This window comes from Heptranchias perlo, chromosome 35 (assembly GCF_035084215.1).
Source record: "Heptranchias perlo isolate sHepPer1 chromosome 35, sHepPer1.hap1, whole genome shotgun sequence".
NCBI lineage: Eukaryota > Metazoa > Chordata > Chondrichthyes > Hexanchiformes > Hexanchidae > Heptranchias > Heptranchias perlo.
In genome coordinates, this window is record NC_090359.1 from 24,730,608 (window position 1) to 24,752,813 (window position 22,206).

At 49.1% G+C, this 22,206-nt stretch overlaps 1 protein-coding gene across 2 annotated transcripts in view; it reads right to left on the bottom strand.

Moving 5' to 3' along the window:
- LOC137302476 (arrestin red cell) overlaps positions 1-21,374 on the bottom strand; it is a 107,387-nt gene extending 86,013 nt beyond the window's left edge. Inside the window, exons 1-2 of one of the 2 annotated variants that reach the window (XM_067972166.1) lie at positions 21,274-21,374; positions 8,158-8,234 (exon numbers count right to left, since the gene is read on the bottom strand). In XM_067972166.1, the coding sequence (XP_067828267.1) occupies positions 8,158-8,180 (23 nt within the window). In that variant the 5' untranslated portion in view covers positions 8,181-8,234; positions 21,274-21,374. Of the gene's footprint in view, positions 1-8,157; positions 8,453-21,273 lie in introns of those variants that run through there. The other variant, XM_067972165.1, reaches the window with a different exon arrangement.
- Between the last annotated feature and the right edge of the window lie 832 nt (positions 21,375-22,206).

Genomic DNA, 22,206 nt, shown 5'->3' on the forward strand with positions numbered 1-22,206 from the left:
CACAGGATGCACTGCAGCAACTCGCCAAGGCTTCTTCGACAGCACCTCCCAAACCCGCGACCTCTACCACCTAGAAGGACAAGAGCAGCAGGCACATGGGAACAACACCACCTGCACGTTCACCTCCAAGTCACACACCATCCCGACTTGGAAATATATCGGCCGTTCCTTCATCGCCGCTGGGCAAAATCCTGGAACTCCCTTCCTAACAGCACTGTGGGAGAACCGTCACCACACGGACTGCAGCGGTTCAAGAAGGCGGCTCACCACCACCTTCTCAAGGGTAATTAGGGATGGGCAATAAATGCCGGCCTCGCCAGCGATGCCCACATCCCATAAACGAATAAAAGAAAACATGAGCCTCCTCCCACCTTACTTCATCTCGCCCTATCTGCATATCCTTCTATTCCTTTCTCCCTCGTGTTTATCTAGCTTCCCCTTAAATGCATCTACGCTATTCGCCTCAAATTACTCCTTGCAGTAGCAAGATCCACATTCTCACCGCTCTCTGGGTAAAGAAGTTTCTCCTGAATTCCTTATTGGATTTATTAGTGACTATCCTGTACTTATGACCTCTAGTTTGGGATTTGCAGAGGACTGCATCAGGAGAAAGGGTCACACACAGGGGAGTGGAACGAGATCGTAGCATCTATTTTAGAACAACGTAAACGGCCATCTGGAGTTCGTTCCTAAGGTCTTCACTCACTTTGGGAAGTGAATAAAAAAACGCAAACTTTTCCAAAATATTTTAAACTTCCTCTCAATTCTCCTGCTGTCTCCGTCCCCTCCCACAGAGGAGTGGACCACCGCCTCTCAATGCCCCCACCCAACCCTGTCCCCCACCTGAAATCGATAGAGATAGATAGTCAGCGAGTCCCGCAGAAGGCTTGATGAGCTACTGGAGTCAAGTCAAGAGGGAACTAAACACTTGGAAACAGTATTAAAGGGGGTGTGGGGAAACAGCAGTGAAACAGGGCCAGAGTAGGAAGCTTTGATGTGCAATCAGCACAGGCACAGTGGGTCACACGACATTTTGTGCTGAAATTTCTACGATCCTTTGACCAATACCAAAATGATTGAGCCAGCTTTCTCTTTCCAACACCAATTTTCCACTTCTGTTTTCTTAAAAACATAAATTTCATATGTTCCACTAGAAACATATTGAAGTAATTTGCTCCAATATAACACTATGCGAAGAGCTTTCCCCAGTGCCCTGGCCAATATTTATCCGTCAACCAACATCACTAAAAAGAAAACCGAACAAATAATCTGGTCATGAGCACATTGCTGTTTGTGGGACCTTGCTGTGCACTAACTGGCTGCCGTGTTTCCGTACATTACAACAGTGACTACAATTCAAAAAGTACCTCATTGGCTGTAAAGCGCTTTGGGATGTCCTGAGGTCGTGTGATGCACCGCAGCAACTCGCCAAGGCTTCTTCGACAGCACCTCCCAAACCCGCAACCTCTACCACCTAGGAGGACAAGGGCAGCAGGCACATGGGAACAACACCACCTGCACGTTCCCCTCCAAGTCACACACCATCCCGACTTGGAAATATATCGGCCGTTCCTTCATCGTCGCCGGGTCAAAATCCTGGAACTCCCTTCCTAACAGCACTGTGGGAGAACCTTCACCACACGGACTGCAGCGGTTCAAGAAGGCGGCTCACCACCACCTTCTCAAGGGGCAATTAGGGATGGGCAATAAATGCCGGCCTCGTCATCAACGCCCATGAACGAATAAAAAAATAAATAAATGCAAGGCTTCCTTTTCGTTCCGTTTAATCCCTATTCGTTGCCTTTTCTAAATAATCCCTTAATACCCTTATTTTCCAAGTAAGGATCTACGTCCCTCTTCAACACCTCTATAGCCTCCTGGGGCTGTGCCTCACAACTCTTTGCTCGTAGGCACAGTGACTGCACTTCAAAAAAAAAAAGTACAAAATTGGCCGTGAAACGCTTTGGGACTTCCTTAGATTGTGAAAAACGCGCTGTATACGTTCAAGTTCGTTCTTTCGTTCATGGTTTGGAACGAACCAAATTAACAAAAGCAATGAAAAACACTCACTTTCTCCCCGTTTCCCCCCAGGGTCTGAATGGAAAAATTGGGGGGGTGGGGGGGGGAATGGATAGAAAGAGAACAGTGAAAGTAAAATAGGAAAGGCCCTTAACCTGGCAGTTAGCCGGTCAGCTGATATTAGATGAGACAGTCGGACTTCCTTCAGTTGCAATAACGATCCCTAGGTGACCAACGCATCAGCGCACGGCCCCTCACGAGACACTGCCCATTTACTCGCTCAAAAGCAGTCACTTCCTCAACGCAACGGTCTTCGTCTCCTTCCTGTAACGAGACACTCGAGGCGGGGGCATTCATTCCCAGCGGTCTTCGTGCGACCCGGGCCGCGTGGGGGTTGCTGCATTTCTCTTGCGCGCAAGACGGAGCCCGAGCTCGCTGCCTCCATCTCGATTGGAGAATGATACAACACAGAAGGAGGCCATTCAGCCCAACTTGCCCATGCCGGCTCTTTGAAAGAGCTGTCCAGTTAGTCCCACTGCCCCCGTAGCCCTGTAAGTTTCTTCCCCCCTTTCAAGTATTTATCCAATTCCCTTTTTGAAAGTTACTATTGAATCTGCTTCCACCGCCCTTTCAGGCAGTGAATTCCAGATCATAACTTGCTGCATTAAATACATTCTCCACGTCTGTCCTCTGGTTCTTCTGCCAATTACCTCAAATCTGTGTCCTCTAGATTCTGATCCTCCTGCCAGTGGAAACAGTTTCTCCTTATTTACTCTATCAAAACCTTTAATGATTTTGAACACCTCTATTAAATCTCCCCTTAACCTTCTCTGTTCTAAGGAGATCAATCCCAGCTTCTCCAGTCTCTCCACATAACTGAAGTCCCTCATCCCTGTTACCATTCTAGTAAATCTCCTCTGCACCCTCTCCAAGGCCTTAATGTGAAGTGCCACAAGTGGTTTGATGTGGGAGGGGTGGAGACGGAGCGTCCTCTAGTAAGGGGTGGGTCAAGAGAGAGGGAGGGAGCTGGAGACCTCAATGCATTGGCTGCAGCATCTGTGATGTACCTACCATGTTAAGTCTGCATCAAGAAAAATAAAACACACACATTTCCCTCTAAAAAAGGTGAGAACTCAGACTCCAATTTCGGCTGCACACTGCACAGAGAGCTGGCAATCTCAGGCAAAGCAATGCGAGGGGGGCACTGAAACTGGCCTCAGTACCCCTGGCTTTGGGAGGGAGGGCGGGGAGGAAAGAGTTGATGAAACTGAATTTCCAATCGCTACTCATTGGCTCCTACCGGAAAGAGTCCGCGCGTGGTGGGAGTCAGGCAAAGATTGTGATGCCCTTCACAGTCAAATAGCATGCTGACAATGACTGAGTGCGCTCGTACACTTAGAACGACTAATCGGGCAACGTACCAGTCTGGGAAGGGGGGTGGTGGGGGAAGAGAAGAGGAGGAAAGAGGAGAAAAAAAGAGAAAGGGGTCTGACACCATGGAACTGTAGCAAGAGTATGAATGAGGCAAGGTGAAAGGCATCCGGGTCAATACTAAAACGAGCACAACACAGAAATCCTTGCTTTCTACTAACATGCAACATGCACTAGAATCCATTAAAGTCCTCCAAAAATCACAAATCATTTGGGAAAAGCATTTCCTATATATTTTTTTTTCCCCAAAACGCACAGCATCAGAGGTTGCACGAGCCCGGGGTCCTCACTTTTAAGCCGTGACCTCGAGCTCCACAGGAATTCGTTCACGGAAACCTGCGAGCTGTCTGTCAGCAGCAGCGGCAGCACCGGGTCCCAAAAACACTCAACTGGGCTCGTGGGATTTCAGGCCAAGAATTCTCAAAAGCCTTTAATTCAGACGCTCACAACGGAACCTGCTCCACGGACGACAAGAACGAACGAGGCAGCTTGTAAACTTTGGTGAAATGGCAAAATCTTCCCTCGCTTTCTAAAGTCAGAGAGGCTGCTCAGAAAAAAGTAAGAACCCGCATTTATATAGCGCCTGTCACGACCTCAGGACGTCCCAAAGTACTTTACAGACAATTAAGTACTTTTGAAGTGTAATCACTGTTGTAATGTAGGAAACACCTATGTTTAACCAGGATTAAAAAGCCTTAATGTTACCCATTTTCTTCCATCATAATTAACTCCATATACTTACACCAGTTGCTATTACAAATCGCTGTGTATTCCTACATCAGCTTGTATCAATCATCCTGTGTCCCGACACCAGCTTGTATCAGAATCACCCTGTATCTCCACACTGATGCACCGGCTTGTGTCAAAGGTATTTCTGTATCCCTGTGTACGCGCTGGTTATGTAGCGGAATCATCTTCCCTGTACTGCCGCGCTGGCTTGTATTGTTTTGTATCTCTTCGGATTGTTTATACCAAAATACAAGAAATAATGTTCCAAAAAGAGACTTCAGATTTCACTAGGAATTACATAATAAGGACGCAAGAAGTAGGAGCAGGAGTAGGCCGTACGGCCCCTCGAGCCTGCTCCGCCATTCAATCAGATCATGGCTGATCTTCAACCTCAACTCCACTTTCCCGCCCAATCCCCGCATCCCTTGATCCCCCTAGAGTTCCAAAAATCTATCCATCTCAGCCTCGAATATACTCGACGACTCAGCACCCACAGCCCTCCGAGGGAGAGAACTCCAAAGATTCACAACCCTCTGAGTGAAGAAATTCCACCTCATCTCAGTCTTCATAATCATCAAGGTGTCGGAGATACAGGCATCAGTACCGGGCGTTTTTTTCCCCCCCACTCGGTATCAGGCGGGCCACGTCTGATAAAGCACACAGGATAGAGAGCAAACTTTATTCTTCGCTGCCCCAGTAAACGCCCGCCCTCCCAGCATTGGAAGACCTTCCCCAACTATACGATTGTCGTACTTCCCTTTCCCCACCAGTCGCCATCGTGGCTTCTTTGACCGAGGCTGCACAATTTGTACCAGCAAATAGGTCATCTGGCACCGCCAACCAGGGGACTGGGTTGTCTACCCTCAAGAGAACCCTCACAGCCAGCAGCCACGGAGCAGACTTGTATCCTGTCAGTTCAAGCTAGGTTCAAACTCACGAGTTCAATGGTAACGCTGTGATCCTTTCAAAATAAAAAGTGGCTCCTTTATATAAAAACAGCAAAAAGTTGCAACTTCCTTTTTTTTAAAAAAAAAGGGAAATAACCATTCTTCTCCCTAATTTTTATTTACTTGGGCATATCAGAGAAACATAAAGCACAGGAGGAGGCCATTCGTCCCATCGTGCCTGTGCCGGTTCTTTGAAAGAGCTATCCAATTACTCCCACTCCACCCTGCTCTTCCCCCATTGCCCTGTAAATTTATTCCCCTTCAAGTATTTATCCAATTCCCCTTTTGAAAGTTACTATCTAATCTGCTTCCACCGCCCTTTCAGGCAACACATTCCAGTTCATAACAACCCACTGCATTAAAAACTCATCTCGCCCTCTGGCTCTTTTGCCAATTACCTTAAATCTGTGTCCTCTGGTTACCGACCCTCCTACCAGTGGAAACAGTTTCGCCCTATTTACCCTATCAAAACCCCTCATAAGAACACAAGAAATAGGAGCAGGAGTAGGCCATACGGCCCCTCGAGCCTGCTCCGCCATTCAATCAGATCATGGCTGATCTTCGACCTCAGCTCCACTTTCCTGCCTGATCCCCATATCCCTTGATTCCCCTAGAGTCCAAAAATCTATCCATCTCGGCCTTGAATATATTCATTGACTGAGCATCCTCTGGGTTAGAGAATTCCAAATATTCACAACCCTCCGAGTGAAGAAATCCCTCCTCATCTCGGTCTTAAATGGTCGACGACCTCTTATCCTGCAACTATGCCCCCTGGTTCTAGACTCTCCAGCCAGGGCAAACAACCTCTCAGCCTCTACCCTGTCAAGCCCCCTCTGAATCTTGTCTGTTTCAATGAGATCACCTCTCATTCTTCTAAAACACGAGAGTATAGGCCCATTCTACTCAACAATCATTTTGGATCTCCTCGGTTAAGTCTCCCCATAACTTCACTGCTTCTCTCACTCCATCACACACAGCTCCCAGTCAGGTGATGGAATTCTTGTGGAAACAAGAATTTTTTTTTTTAATTCATTCTTGGGATGCGGGCATCACTAGCAAGGCCAGCATTTATTGCCCATCCCTAGGTGCCCCGAGAAGGTGGCGGTGGGCCAGCTTCGACTTTGAATCGGTTTCGTACAACGTAGTGCCAGCTGGACCACTTTAGAGGGCAGTTAAGAGTCAACCACGTTGGTGTGGGGCTGGAGACACATGCAGGCCCAGACCGGGTAAGGACGGCAGGTTTCCTTCCCTGAAAGACACTTAAAAGCTGAATTCAAATTCTCAAACTGCCACGGTGAGATTTAAACTCTCATTCTCTGGATTACTAATCATTACACTGCTTGCACCTACCACTCTCAGGTACAGTGTGCTAAGATCCCAATGTAAGGCATCACAGCTGTAGCAATTTTGCTTCTCCCAGCCTATTGCTCTATCCCCGAGCACATCACGGACATGTTAACTGAACTAAAAAGGAGCATAGCAGCACAGAGAGTGCTTTTGCAGTGCAGGGGAGGCGGATATGGCTTTACTGCTCTGCCCGCCATGGTACAAAAAAAAACCTCTGCTTACACAGGCCCTTGCATCTGCTCCGTGTGCTGACATTACAAGCTTTGCACCACCTGCTCCAGCAATATTTGGGCAAGGGGACAAGAGAGACCAGCAGAGGTTCAAAAACGGATCAGTAAACCATAGTTTGCTTTTCCAAACTGGGGTCAGATTGCCAGAGACTTTCTGCATGTGTTGATTTGAGCACACAATATGCATCTATTATAAATCAGCTTCCCCTCGCAGCGACAGCACCATTTGCGTTTGGGAGCTGACAATATATTTCAGAACTCAGGGCGTCGGTGGGGGGGTGGGTGGAAGGAAGGGGGCTAGAGGTTGGTGGGGGGGGGGGGGGGGTGGGGGGTGGAGAGCCAGAGAGGTTGGGGGATGGAGGCACCAGAGGAGTTAGACAGGGGAGTGAAGGGGGGAAAAAAGAGCAGGGATCTTAAATAAACAGGAGATCTCCGCCAACGTGCCCTCGTTTTACAAACAGGCAATTTTTTTAAAAGCACCAGTCACATTAAGAGGGAAATCAGACTGAAGGGGCACAATGGGGGGGGTGCCCCTTTCAACAATGAAGCAGATATGTTAAAAACACATATACACTAATACAGAAACAGGGGAAAGTATTATCATTTGGAATTCGCAGCCTGAAGGATGGTGGAGGCAGATTCAATAATAATTTTCAAAATTCGATGAATACTTGAAGGGAAGAAATTTGCAGGGCTATGGGGAAAGAGCAGGGGTGGGAGGGCTAATTAGAAAGCTGCTTCAAAGAGCCAGCACAGCTGTGATGGGCCAAATGGCCTCCTTCCGTGCTGCATCATTTCATGAATCGAAGCAGCCCAAAGCTTGATCACCTCCGAGGCAGAAGGGCCTAGGTTCGATCCAGCAGCTGGGACAACTGCAATTAGCCTGAGTCTCCCCTGAGCTAGGTGAGTGAAACCACAAGATAAAACAGGCAGGGTTTTGCACCCCCACCACCCCACCACCTTGGCGACTGGCTCCAAACAAAAAGGCGCAGGAGGAGTGGGCATCGAATCTAACTCGGGCGCGACGTCTGCCACAGCCAAATAGCACATCAAGGCATCATGCAAGGGGGGGGGGAAAGAAAATGGAAAACCAGTGTTGCACTCCACCGAATACAACTGGGCCGGACAAACACTGATAATTCAGGGTGTGCAACACTAAACAGAATCGGTGGTGGTTAAGGGGGGATAACACACAGAGCGGTTGCCCAGGGCAACAGATACCAGGAGCAAGAACATTTTTTTAAAAAAAAAATAGAGCAGGGCTTTTAAGGGATCGATTTGAATCAGACACAAGTTAAAAAAAAAAAGAGGGAAGCCCTCCCTTTAAATAAAAAGGAGCAGGCGGGCTGTGGGAGGCAGGGAAGACAGACAGGACACACGGGCTCTGCAGAAAACATGAACAGCACACAATTATTTTTAACACAGCGATAACATTATGGTTAAAATGCACCCACCTCGTGCCAGACTTGTCCCCCATGGTCGTTGCCCCCTCCCTCTGAGGTGATTCTTCCAGTGAAGAGAGGGCTGGCTTCTGAGAGAGGGAGAGATTTTTTTTTTTTTGCAGATTAGAAGAGGTTTTTTTTAAAAAAAAAAAAATTTGCATTCAATGGACATCAGGGTCTATCCTTCTTCTTCTTCTTCTTCTTCTTCTTTCCCCCACCTCTCACTCACTCAGGGCCGGCTGCTTTGAAGCCCAGACAGAGCGGAAACCCCGAGAGTTACAATGTATCCGAGCGCTCCAGTCCAGAGCCCGGGCTACAGCCGGAAAACACCCCCCCCCCCACTCTCACTCTGAGTGACAGCCCACGCCAGCCAATCGGCCAGGGCTGGGTGGGAGGGGCCACCCCTCGCGTCACGTGGGAGCCGCCACTTCCTAAAGCGCTTTTTTTTTAGGGGGGGGGGGCTCTTGCTGACGTCACGTTGGGTAGGGTTGGGGAAAAGTGCAAGGGGGAAAGGGGGAAGGGGGAGCTGGGAATGGGCAGCTTCACGATGGCCAGGGAGAGGGGAACCTCGCTGCCGCATCGTTGGAGGTTTTCCCATTTTGGGGTGGGGTACCGGTCTCGGGCATCGAACGCTCCCAGGGCGGGTACAGCACGGGTTAGATACAGAGTAAAGCTCCCTCTACACCGTCCCATCAAACACTCCCAGGGCAGGTACAGCACGGGTTAGATACAGAGTAAAGCTCCCTCTACACCGTCCCATCAAACACTCCCAGGGCAGGTACAGCACGGGTTAGATACAGAGTAAAGCTCCCTCTACACTGTCCCATCAAACACTCCCAGGGCAGGTACAGCACGGGTTAGATACAGAGTAAAGCTCCCTCTACACTGTCCAGTCAAACACTCCCAGAGCAGGGACAGCACGGGGTTAGATACAGAGTAAAGCTCCCTCTACACCGTCCCATCAAACACTCCCGGGGCAGGTACAGCACGGGTTAGATACAGAGTAAAGCTCCCTCTACACCGTGCCATCAAACACTCCCGGGGCAGGTACAGCACGGGGTTAGATACAGAGTAAAGCTCCCTCTACACTGTCCAGTCAAACACTCCCAGAGCAGGGACAGCACGGGGTTAGATACAGAGTAAAGCTCCCTCTACACCGTCCCATCAAACACTCCCAGGGCAGGTACAGCACGGGTTAGATACAGAGTAAAGCTCCCTCTACACTGTCCAGTCAAACACTCCCAGAGCAGGGACAGCACGGGGTTAGATACAGAGTAAAGCTCCCTCTACACCGTCCCATCAAACACTCCCGGGGCAGGTACAGCACGGGTTAGATACAGAGTAAAGCTCCCTCTACACCGTCCCATCAAACACTCCCGGGGCAGGTACAGCACGGGGTTAGATACAGAGTAAAGCTCCCTCTACACTGTCCAGTCAAACACTCCCAGAGCAGGGACAGCACGGGGTTAGATACAGAGTAAAGCTCCCTCTACACCGTCCCATCAAACACTCCCGGGGCAGGTACAGCACGGGTTAGATACAGAGTAAAGCTCCCTCTACACTGTCCAGTCAAACAGTCCCAGGTACATGGTGGGTTAGATTCAGTGTAAAGCTCCCTCACCTCTGCCCCAATAATGTGCCTCAGTCACAACCCAAAACTCAACAGATTGCCTTCTACTGCACAGTGTAACATTATTCCATTTTTGACTTGTGCTCATGATAAAATTGCATTGATTCAATTACAGATCTCCTTTATATTGTAAGTAAGATTTGCCAATATTTATCAAATCCACACCTGACCTATTTGACCCCGAGATGAGCTTCCGACCCCATATCCGCTCCATCGCCAAGACCGCCTACTTCCACCTCCACAATATTACCCGTCTCCGCCCCCGCCTCAGCTCACCTGCTGCTGAAACCCTCATCCGTGCCTTTGTTACCTCCAGACTTGACTATTCCAAGGCTCTCCCTGGCCGGCCTCCCATCTTCCACCCTCCATAAACATGAGCTCAGCCAAAGCTCTGCTGCCCGTACATTAACTCGCACCGAGTCCCGTTCACCCATCGCCCACTGTGATCGCTGACCGACATTGGCTCCCTGTCTGGCAAATCCTCAATTTTAAAATTCTTCATCCTTGTTTTCAAATCCCTCCAGGCCCTCGCTCCCCCTCCCCTAGCTCTGTAACCTCCTCTAGCCCTGCAACCCTCCGAGATCTCTGCGCTCCTCCAATTCTGGCCCCTTGCGCATCCCTGATTTCCATCGCTCCACCATTGGCGGCCGTGCCTTCAGCTGCCTGGGCCCTAAGCTCTGGAATTCCCTCCCTAAACCCCTCCGCCTCTCTCTCCTCATTTAAGCCGCTCCTTAAAACTTACCTCGCTGACCAAGCTTTTGGTCACCTGTCCTAATGTCTCCTTATGTGGCTCGGAGTCTCCCGTGAAGCGCCTTGGGGCGTTTTACTATGTTAAAGGCGCTATATAAATGCAAGTTGTTGTTATAGACAGGGATGGACATAAGGCATACCTCAAATTGCTGCCAATGACAGATTTCAATTTAGGATTTAAATCCCTTTGCCTCTCCACCTCCCTCTCCTTTTTCACTACTTTAAATCCACTTGTTTGACCAAGCTTTTTGTCACCCCTCCTAAGATCTCATTCTTTGGCTCGGTATCAATTTTTTGTCTGTTTACACTGTAAATGTAGTTGTATATGGCTAAGGACGGCCCCTTTCCAAATCTCCAGGGCCACAAGATTCAAACAGGACAGGCCAACGAGAAACGAATACAAGGGCCAATGGAATTGAGGGAATCTGGACTTCAAGGGCTTGATTGCTGGGATTATTGGGCTGCAAATGGGGCCCTCCTGCTGTAAAGCATATACAGGCTGAGATCCAGAGATTAACTTAGTTAATTGTGAAAAATAATTGGGAATATTAATACCCGCACATCCTGAGGAGCATTAGCAAACGGGGAAAAGTTACTGTTTCACCCATCACCCCTGTACTCGGCAACCTACATTGGCTCCTGGTCTGGCAGCTGCTCAAATTTAAAATTCTTATCCTTTGTTAAAATCCTTCCATGGCCTCACCCCCTCCTTTTCTCTCTAACCTCCTCCAGCCCCCAGAGAACTCCGCGCTCCTCCAATTCCAGCCCCTTGGCGCATCCCTGACTTCCTTCGCCCCTCCATTGGCGGCCGTGCCTTCAGCTGCCTGGGCCCTAAGCTCTGGAATTCCCTCCCTAAACCTCTCCGCCTCTCTCTCCTCCTTTAAGGCCTTCCTTAAAACCTACCTCTATTGACCAAGCTTTTGGTCACCTGTCCTAATATCTCCTTCTGTGGCTCAATGTCAAATTTTGTTTGATAATCGCTCCTGTGAAGTGCCTCGGGACGTTTTTACTGAAGTCGCTATATAAATGCGAGTTGTTGTTGAATTTACAAATGGACAAACACACCCTCTCCCCAAATGCCAGAAGGGAGGGGGGATATCAGGCAAAGTTTCCCTTCCTGATCGCTATCCAAAGGGTGAGGACATTCATTTTTTTTTAATTTGTTCTCGGGATGTGGGCATCGTTGGCAAGGCCAGCATTTATTGCCCATCCCTAACTGCCCTTCAGAAGATGGTGGTGAGCGAGATTGTACAACTGAGTGGCTTGCTAGGCCATTTAAGGATCAACCACATTGCTGTGGGTTTGGAGTCACATATAGGCCAGACTGGTGTAAGGACTGCAGGATTCCTTCCCTAAAGGACGTTAGTGGACTAGATGGGTTTTTACGACAATCTGGTAGTTTCATGGCCACCATTACTGATACTAATTTTTTTTTTAATTCCAGATTTTATTTAATTAATTGAATTTAAATTCCCCAGCTGCTCTGAGCGGGATTTGAACTCATGATTATTAGTCCGGAAAGATAACCACTATACTGCCGTACCCGAATGAGATCAGCCATGATGCCTTCCTCGGTGAAATAGCTTGCCATCGCTCACTATCCAGGCTCGTACATGATGACTGGTCACTTGGACGTCCTGAGGAGATGAAAGTCTTATTTTTCTCCAACATAAATAAATTGGAAGGCAGCCAACACCTCTGGACCTGTCCCCTCACTAAAATAAATGCTTCAATTTCAATCTTACTGTTGGGCACGTCATTGCCTTAATGTGTCACTGCCTTATAATGCACTCTAGGCTGGGTGCTGTTCTGTGTGTAATATATATCCTGCTATTAACAGACATTAGAATGTAGGGGAAAAATAAGACTGTCACCTCCTCGGGACACCCCAAAGCACTCCACAGCCAATGGATTACTTTCAAAGTGCAGTCAAAGTTAGTTTTGTAGATTAATAGACCAACCAAATTCTGCACAACACGGTCCCACAAATGGCACATTAGACGATCGACCAGATAATCTGCTTTTGATGTTGTTAGTTGAGGGACAAATATCGGCCAGGACACCCGGTGGACTCCTCTGCCCTCCTTCAAAATAGTGGCCACGGGATCTTTGACGTCCACCTGAGAGGGCAGACGGGACCTGGGTTTAACGTCTCATCCCAAAGACGGCAACATGCGACAGCGCGGCGCTCCCTCAGCACTGGCACTGGCACTGGCAGTGCCAGCCTAGATTGTGTGCTCTAGCCGTGGAGTGAGACTTGAACCCACCACCTTGGGACTCAAGAGAGTTACCCACTGAGTGAAATCTGATCTCCTGGCTTGAAACAAAAAAAAGACCATGAAAACTGGAAAATTAAAATTAAAAAATGTTTGCCTCCCGTTCCTATTTTCCCTCCTGTGCCCTCCCTTGAATCGGCACTAATCCGATCATTCCAATTACAGCCTTTCAGTCTTCATGTGACCCTAGGATTGGGTTCCTTTTAGTGAAACCACAGGACTGACTAATAGGCCAGAATAATAATCTCAATCTTCCGGGAAATGCTGGCCATCCACTCCTGCGGTTTATTTTGTTATCTGAACCCCTTGGTCATATTCCCGTCTTGCTGCCTCACTCCTCTAATGGATTGTAATTTTGATGGTAAAAGAACTTCAGAAAGAAATGATTGCTATAAATCAGAATCGAATGACCACTTAGTCAGTTCACTGACTTCCCAATGCTGAGACGCACTCAGGGTCGCCAACTTTCCAGGATTGACCTGGAATCTCCAGGAATTGAAGATTAATCTCCAGGACACATGCCAGGAGCAACACCTGGGAGAAAAATCATAGGGGCATTAAAAAAAAAATTTGCTTATCAGTTCTAAAAATATTGGAGACGGGAAAAGAAAGGATGTTTGGCGAGAGTCAAGAATCATTCCAATCGGAAAAGGAAGACTCTCTTTGCTTTCCCAATTGGCGTGGGAAGGCGGTGCCTCGCGACGATGGACGCGTTGGGCGACCAATGGCGGGAGTGTGGGGGCGGGACGGTTGGAAGGCAGGAAGTCACATGAAGAAACCTCCCGAAATACGTCCGACCAGAGTTGGCAACCCTCGATGCACTATGTGAGGCGGACACAAGAGTCTGCAAAGGACTATGGAGAGATTAAGTGAGGGGGCAAGAAGGTGGCAGGTGGAGTATAATGTGGGGAAATGTGAGGTTATTCACTTTGGGGGGGAAGAATAGAAAAACAGAATGTTTTTAAAATGATGAGAAACTATTAAATGTTGGCATTCAGAGAAACTTGGGTGTCCTGGTACAAGAAACACAAAAAGTTAGTGTGCAGGTACAGCAGGCAATTAGGAAAGCAAATGGCATGTTGGCCTTTATTGCAAGGAGGTTGGAGTACAAGAGTAAGGAAGTCTTACTATAATTGTACAGGGCTTTAGTGAGACCTCACCTGGAGTACTGCAAATAGTTTTGGTCTCCTTATCTAAAGAAGGATATACTTGCCTTAGAGGCCGTGCAACAGAGGTTCACTAGATTAATTCTTGGGGTGAGAGTGTTGTCCTATGAGGAGAGATTGAGTAGAATGGGCCTATACTCTCTGGAGTTTAGAAGAATGAGAGGTGATCTCATTGAAACATATAAAATTATGAGGGGGCTTGACAGGGTAGATGCTGAGAGGTTGTTTCCCCTGGCTGGAGCGTCTAGAACCAGGGGGCATAGTCGCAGGATAAGGGGTCGGCCATTCAAAACTGAGATGAGGAGGAATTTCTGCACTCAGAGGGTTGTGAATCTTTAGAATTTCCTACCCCAGAGGGCTGTGGATGCTGAGTCATTGAATATATTCAAAGCTGAGATGGATAGATTTTTGGACTCTAGGGGAATCAAGGGATAAGGGGATCAGGCAGGAAAGCGGATTTGAGGTCGAAGATCAGCCATCATCAGATTGAATGGCGGAGCAGCTCGAGGGGCTGTGTGGCCCACTCCTGCTCCTATTTCTTATGTTCTTATAATAACGATCTCCTCGGCTAGCGTGCGTCCAAGTCATTTCAAGACTTGAACAGCGCTCCCATATCTGGGAGGCTCTTCGACACCTCTCACACTCCTACACATGGCAGAAGAAAAGGCGGGGCAATCTGATGGCCAACCCATCAAACTTTCTCCTCTCCATCTATTACATCGATGGTCAGCAAGGTAAGGGTACCAAGGGATGTGGAGTGTAGGCAGATAAATGGAATTAAAGTGCAGGTCAGCCATGATCCAATTGAATAGCGGGGCAGGCTCGAAGGACTCAATTGCCGACTCTTGTTCCCATGTTTCTGGACATCCCCCCCGCCCCATCTAATTGCAAATGTAATACCCAACACAATCTTCCTCCTCACCTCGAGACTAAACATACTGTCGGCACCTCAAAATCATTCGTTCTCAGAAACTCAAATCTGTGGCACGCCTCACCTCCCTCCTACGATCTGCAGGCTCATGCTTGGCTTCAGCTCACCGCTAACTCTTGATTGATCTCATCTTCTCTCCTCTTTCCTGCCCGCCCCCAACTCTGCTGATGTCCTACTCCCTGGGCCTCGGCTCCACGGCTGATCCCCTTTTGATTGATCTGAAGCACACTGGTTCATCTCTTCACAAGTTTATCTGTCAATCCCTTCTCTCAGTTCCAGCTCCAGGCCGACACCCACCCCCCCCCCCCCAACTCCACCAAGCGCCAGTACTGAGGGAGCGCTGCGCTGCTGGAGGTGTCATCTTTCGGATGAGACGATAAACCGAGGCCCCGTCTCCCCTCTCAGGTGGATGTAAAAGATCCCACGGCCACTATTTCGAAGGGGAGCAGGGGAGTTCTCCCCGGTGTCCTGGGCCAATATTTGGTAACCCTCAACCAACATCTACAACAGGTGATCTGATCATTTATCACACTGCCGTTTGTGGGATCTTGCTGTGCACAAATTGGCTGCTGTGTTTCCTACATTACAACAGTGACTACACTTCAAAAGTACTTCATTGGCTTTAAAGTGCTTTGGGACATCCTGAGGTTGTGAAAGTCACTATATAAATGCAAGTCTTTCTTTCTTTCATCGCTAGCCAGTGACTACTAGTAGAAGTGCCAGTGGTTTGGCTGTGATGCCTCACATGGTTAAGTAGTGTCCAGGCTCACGCGTGAAGAGTGCCCCCCCCCCCCCCCCCTCCCGGCCTGCCAGCATTCATGGAATTATATCAAAAGAAGAAATAGGAGGGAAGTCATGAGGGGAGAAACTGAAGGAAAGGAGGAGATGTGATGGGGGAAATAATTGAAAATTGAGGGATTAAGAAAGGCAAATGGACTTGCATTTATACAGCGCCTTTCACAACCTCAGGATGTCCCGAAGCGCTTTACGGCCAATGAATTATCCTTGAAATCACTCACCTGACGAAGGAGGAAGCCTCCGAAAGCTTGTGATTTTAAATAAAGCTGTTGGACTATAACCTGGTGTTGTAAGACTCCTTACATTTGTCCACCCCAGGCCATCACCGGCATCTCCACACCTTGAAATGTAGTCACTGTTGTTATGTAGGCAAACGCGACAGCCAATCTGCGCACAGCAAGAAGGGTTGCCAAGTCTGGTTGAACATATTCCAGGAGCTTTCGTCATATGACCTCCTGCTACCAATCAGCCCACTGCTGCACTCCCGCCATTGGTCAGTCAACACATCCATCCTGCCCATCCCACACCAATTGGAAAGCAAACAGACTCTTTGTTACCCGATTGGCTGATTCTTGACTGTCAGTCAAACAATCTTTTATCCCATCTCCGATCTTTTTTTATGCCCCTCTATGATTTTCCTCCTGGGTTTCCTCACAGCAGTGTCTGGGAGATGAATCTTTAATTGCTGGAGACTCCAGGGCAATCCAGAAGAATTGGCGGCCATAAAAGTAAGGTCCCACAAAGAGTAAATGAGATAAGCTACCAGTTAATCTAGCTTGGTTCTATTGGTTAAGCAATTTTACATGGAAATTACAGCACAGAAACTGGCCATTCGGCCCAACTGATCCATGCCAGTGTTTATGCTCCATATGAGCCTCCTACATAAGAACATAAGAAATAGGAGCAGGAGTAGGCCAATCGGCCCCTCGAGCCTGCTCCGCCATTCAATAAGGTCATGGCTGATCTGATCCTAACCTCAAATCTAAATTCATGTCTAATTTCCTGCCCGCTCCCCGTAACCCCTAATTCCCTTTACTTCTAGGAAACTGTCTATTTCTGTTTTAAATTTATTTAATGATGTAGCTTCCACAGCTTCCTGGGGCAGCAAATTCCACAGACCTACTGCCCTCTGAGTGAAGAAGTTTTTCCTCATCTCAGTTTTGAAAGAGCAGCCCCTTATTCTAAGATTATGCCCCCTAGTTCTAGTTTCACCCATCCTTGGGAACATCCTTACCGCATCCACCCGATCAAGCCCCTTCACAATCTTATATGTTTCAATAAGATCGCCTCTCATTCTTCTGAACTCCAATGAGTAGAGTCCCAATCTACTCAACCTCTCCTCATATGTCCGCCCCCCTCATCCCCGGGATTAACCGAGTGAACCTTCTTTGTACTGCCTCGAGAGCAAGCATGTCTTTTCTTAAGTATGGAGACCAAAACTGTATGCAGTATTCCAGGTGCGGTCTCACCAATACCTTATATAACTGCAGCAATACCTCCCTGTTTTTATATTCTATCCCCCTGGCAATAAAAGCCAACATTCCGTTGGCCTTCTTGATCACCTGCTGCACCTGCATACTAACTCCCACCCTACCTCATCCTTCTATTCCTTTCTCCCTCATGTGTTCATCTAACTTCCCCTTAAATGCATCTACACTATTCGCCTCAACTACTCCTTGTGATAGCGAGTTCCACATTTTCACCACTCTCTGGGTAAAGAAGTTTCTCCTGAATTCCGTATTGGAATAGCCAAAACTGACACTTTGGTAAGCCTACATAATTCTATCCTTTACAAGCCATGGGAAAACACTTCCGTTACATCGTTAAATACATGCCGGTGCCAGGACCTGAACACAGACGTCAAGTGCAATCTCCATACAATTGACCGATTAGTGTGTTGACATCTGATATGCTGGCACCCGGGATTATTTTATTGACTCTTTCTTCACCTCAAGCTGTTGTTCACTTCAAGCTGTGCTCAGACGTACGTCGGACGTAAAAGTTTAACGGCGTAAAACATTGAGCACTGTGCACAGTTCTGGTCTCCATATTATAAAAACAGATATAGAGGCACTGGTGAAGGTCTAAAAAAGATTTACAAGGATGATACCAGAACTGAGAGGTTATAGCTATCAGGAAAGACTGAACTCTCTCGAAAAGAGAAGGCTGAGGGGGTGACCTGATCGAGGTCTTTACAATTACGAAAGGGTTTGATAGGGTAGATGAAGAGAAAATGTCTTCATTTGTGGGGGAGACCAAAACTAGGGGCCAATAAATATAAGATAGTCACTAATAAATCCAATAGAGAATTCAGGAGAAACTTCTTTACCCAGAGAGTGGTGAGAATGTGGAACTCGCTACCCGATGGAGTAGTTGAGGCGAATAGTGTAGATGCATTTAAGGGGAAGCTAGATAAACACATGAGGGAGAAAGGAAGAGAAGGATATACTGATAGAGTGAGTGGGAGGAGGCTCGTGTGGAGCATAAACACCAGCACAGACCAGTTGGCCTTAAGGGCCTGTTTCTGTGATGTACGTTCTATGTAATTCTATGAAATTCGATGGAAACGCTGCAACCCGTCTGTCACATCTCTTTTCTTTCTTCGGCCCAAAGCAATGTTCCCTGACAAAGGGAAGGAAAGAATGGAGCGGGGGTGGGGGGGTGGGTGGGAGGGCAGGGGGTTGGAGAGGGTGAGAGGGGCAGGGGTTTGGGGGGTGGGAGGGCAGGGAGTTGTGGGGGGTGGGAGGGCAGGGAGTTGGGGGGGGGGGGTGGGAGGGCAGGGAGTTGGGGGGGGGGGTGGGAGGGCAGGTGGTTGGGGGGGGGGTGGGAGGGCAGGGAGTTGGGGGGGGGGTGGGAGGGCAGGGAGTTGGGGGGGGGGTGGGAGGGCAGGGAGTTGGGGGGGGGGGTGGGAGGGCAGGGAGTTGGGGGGGGGTGGGAGGGCAGGGAGTTGGGGGGGTGGGAGGGCAGGGGTTTGGGGGTGGTGGGAGGGCAGGGTGTTGAGGGGGTGGGAGGGCAGGGTGTTGGGGGGGTGGGAGGGCAGGGTGTTGAGGGGGTGGGAGGGCAGGGTGTTGGGGGGGTGGGAGGGCAGGGTGTTGGGGGGGTGGGAGGGCAGGGTGTTGAGGGGGTGGGAGGGCAGGGTGTTGGGGGGGTGGGAGGGCAGGGTGTTGGGGGGGTGGGAGGGCAGGGTGTTGGGGGGGTGGGAGGGCAGGGTGTTGAGGGGGTGGGAGGGTGGGAGGGCAGGGGTTTGGGGGGGTGGGAGGGGCAGGGTGTTGGGGGTGGTGGGAGGGCAGGGTGTTGGGGGGGTGGGAGGGTGGGAGGGCAGGGGTTTGGGGGGGTGGGAGGGCAGGGTGTTGAGGGGGTGGGAGGGGCAGGCGGGTGGCACTTACGTGGTGACAGTTTAAATTGATGCTGCATTATTAGTCCAGTAACGTAACCACCACACGATCGTACCCAATAACGTCACAGAATGGTAAAATGGTATGGTGCAGAAACATTCGGCCCATCAAGTCTGTGCAGGGGTTTATCCCCGTTTGAGCCACCGAGTCTAACCTCAGGCCCTGCACCCTGATAATATTCATGCGGCAGCCAATTTGCGCACAGCAAGGTCCAACAAACAGCGATGTGACAATGACCAGATAATCTGTTTCTCAGTGATGTCGGTTGAGGGATAAATATTGGCCCCAGGGAGAACTCCCACTGCTCTTCTTCCAATAGTACCATGGGAACATTTACGTCCACCTGAGAGGGCAGACGGGACCTCAGTTTAGCGTCTCGTCCGAAAGACTGCACCTCTGACAGTGCAGCACTCCCTCAGCATTGTATTGGGAGTGTCGGCCTGGATTATGTGCTCAAGTCTCGGGAGTGGGACTTGAACCCATGACCTTCTGACTCAGAGGCGTGACCGCTACCAAGTAAGCAAGTTGAGTGCTGCATTGTCAGCGTCCTTCGAATCATAGAATCATAGCGTGGCTACAGCACTGAAGGAGGCCATTCAGCCCTTTGAGCCCGTGCTGGCACTTTGTAAGAGCAATCCAGTTAGTCCCATTCCCCTGCTCTTTGAGACTATGAGACTCTGCCTGTTCTGGAGAGTCCTTGTCACTGTTGCAAGAAGAAGGTGTCCTGACCAACATTCCTCCCTCACCCAAAGCCACTGAAAACAGATTAGCTGGTCCGTCATCTCACCGCTGCCTGTGGGATGTTGCCGAGCGCCATGGTGCACAACAATGACTGCACTTCAGAGTAATGCATTGCCTGTGTTAGCTGTGGCTCAGTGGGTAGCATGCATTGCCTCTGAATTATGAAGGTTATAGGTTCAAGTCCTCGCTCTGGAGACTTCAGCTCAAAATCCAGGCTGATACTCCTAGTACCACTCCTGACAGAGTGCTGGACTGTCAACGGTGCTGTCTTTCAGATGAGATGCTAAACCGAGGCCCTATCTGCCTTCTCAGGTAGATGGAAAAAGATCCCACGGCCACTATTTCCAAGATAAAGCAGTGGGAATTCTCCCTGGTGTCCAGGGCCAATATTTACCCCTCAACCAACATCAATAAAAAAAAACAGATGATCTGGTCGTTATCACGTTGCTGTTTGTGGGATCTTGCTGTGCACAAATTGGCTGCCCCGTTTCCTACAAAACAACAGCATACTACCCTTTAAAAAGTACTTCATTGGTTGTGGGATGCCTGGAGGCCCTGTGTAAACACAAGCTGTTCCTCTTTTATACCCAGCACTCAGAGGCGGTTCTGAGGTGTTTGAATGAATGCGGGTCTTTAGTTGCCGGGAGGCCATCAGTCCATCTGGGAAGGTCGTGCGAGCTATGGGTCAATAGTTAGCGATTAATGCCAGGAGTTGTGGTCAATATCAGACGGAGACAGTCTCCACCAGGATCGATACACACCGCTTGTAAACAAACCCATACCCCAGACAGCGTCAGCAATCGCCCGCCTATCTGCTGCACATGACTAAATTATTGGGGGTAGGGAGAGGGGGCTTTTTCTCCCCCTGCCCCTCTCCCCAAGCCCATTCGGCCCAGGGTGACAGGTCAGACATGTTGTCCCTTTTATGCAAATGATTCAATTACAGACACAACAATTTTTCCCCCAAAGTGGGGGGGGTGGGGAATAGCAATGCCCCCCCTCCCCTTCCCCTCTGATCCCCCTCTGTAAACTGACACTCCGGTATTGACACGTTCCAGGGGGCTCTGTTTGAAATAGACTGCATGCTATCCCCTCAAGTATCAAATCATTTTACAATAGGAATGCACCAAAAACCTTCCGGGAGCATTATCCTCATTTGCAACAACAATGCGACATCCCAGTCAGGGCAAGGGTCCTCCCACACCGCCCCCCGCCCCGGCCTCTCACACACAGACCATCCCGAAAGCTAAAAAGCCTTGCTCCTTACTGCTTATCTTCAGAGCTGATCTGTAAGGAAGCAGCTCGTTGCACACTCTGCATTTTAAAAAAAAAACCGCATAGTTATATATAAAAGAAATGCCAGACAATAGGGCAAAAAGAGGGGGGCGGTGGGGAGAAACGCAAACATGGTCGGATTTCTGCGGTCCTGGGAATTCATTACCTGGACCCTGGAAGGCTGTTTTCATCCGGTTTCTGTCCTTACGGGTCCCAAATCGCTGTAATACCTTCTGCTAGAGAAAGGTTTCACTCAGACCGTAGAGATGGTGACAGCTGCATGTGTGTGTGTGTGAGAGAGAGAGAGGGGAGGGGAGAGCCCGAATGGATAAGGGGAGGCAGAGCTGTCTAAACCACCACCGTTTAAAGAGACAGTCTGCCTTCCCTCCCCCCCCCCTCCTCCTCCCAGGACGAAAAATGTCAGTCCCGTCTCCTCCTTCTGACGAGGGGGCTGCTGTTTTGTTCAATGGGTCAAAGCTGAGCTTCAGTCCCTGAATTATTGTGTTCATTTTAAAAGATGTTACCCCCTCATGGGGGGATCTGAAACTAGGGTGGGTGGGTGGGGGGGGGAGGAAGGGGCAGAGTCTCAGAATAAGGGGTCGCCCGTTTAAGACGGAAATGAGGAGGAATTTCTTCTCCCAGAGGGTCGTGAATCTTTGGAATTCTTTACCCCAAAAAGCTGCGGAGGCTGAGTCATTGAACACATTCGAGGCTGAGTTAAACACGTTTTTGATCAGCGAGGGAGTCAAAGGTTATGGGGAAAAAGCCGGGAAAGTGGAGTCGAGGTAAAAATCAGATCAGCCATGATCTCATTAAATGGCGGAGCAGGCTCGAGGGGCCGAATGGCCTACTCCTGCTCCTATCTCTTATGGTCTTACGGTCTAAGAAAGTCTTGCATTTCTATAGCTCCAGGACGTCCCAAAGCGATTTGCAGCCAATGAAGTACTTTTGAAGGGTAGTCACTGTTATAATGTTGGAAACACAGCAGCCAATTTGTGCACAGCAAGATCCCACAAACATCAACGATACAGTGACCAGATCATCTGGTTTTTTTTTAGTGGTGTTGGTTGAGGGGTAAATATTGGCCCAGATACACTGG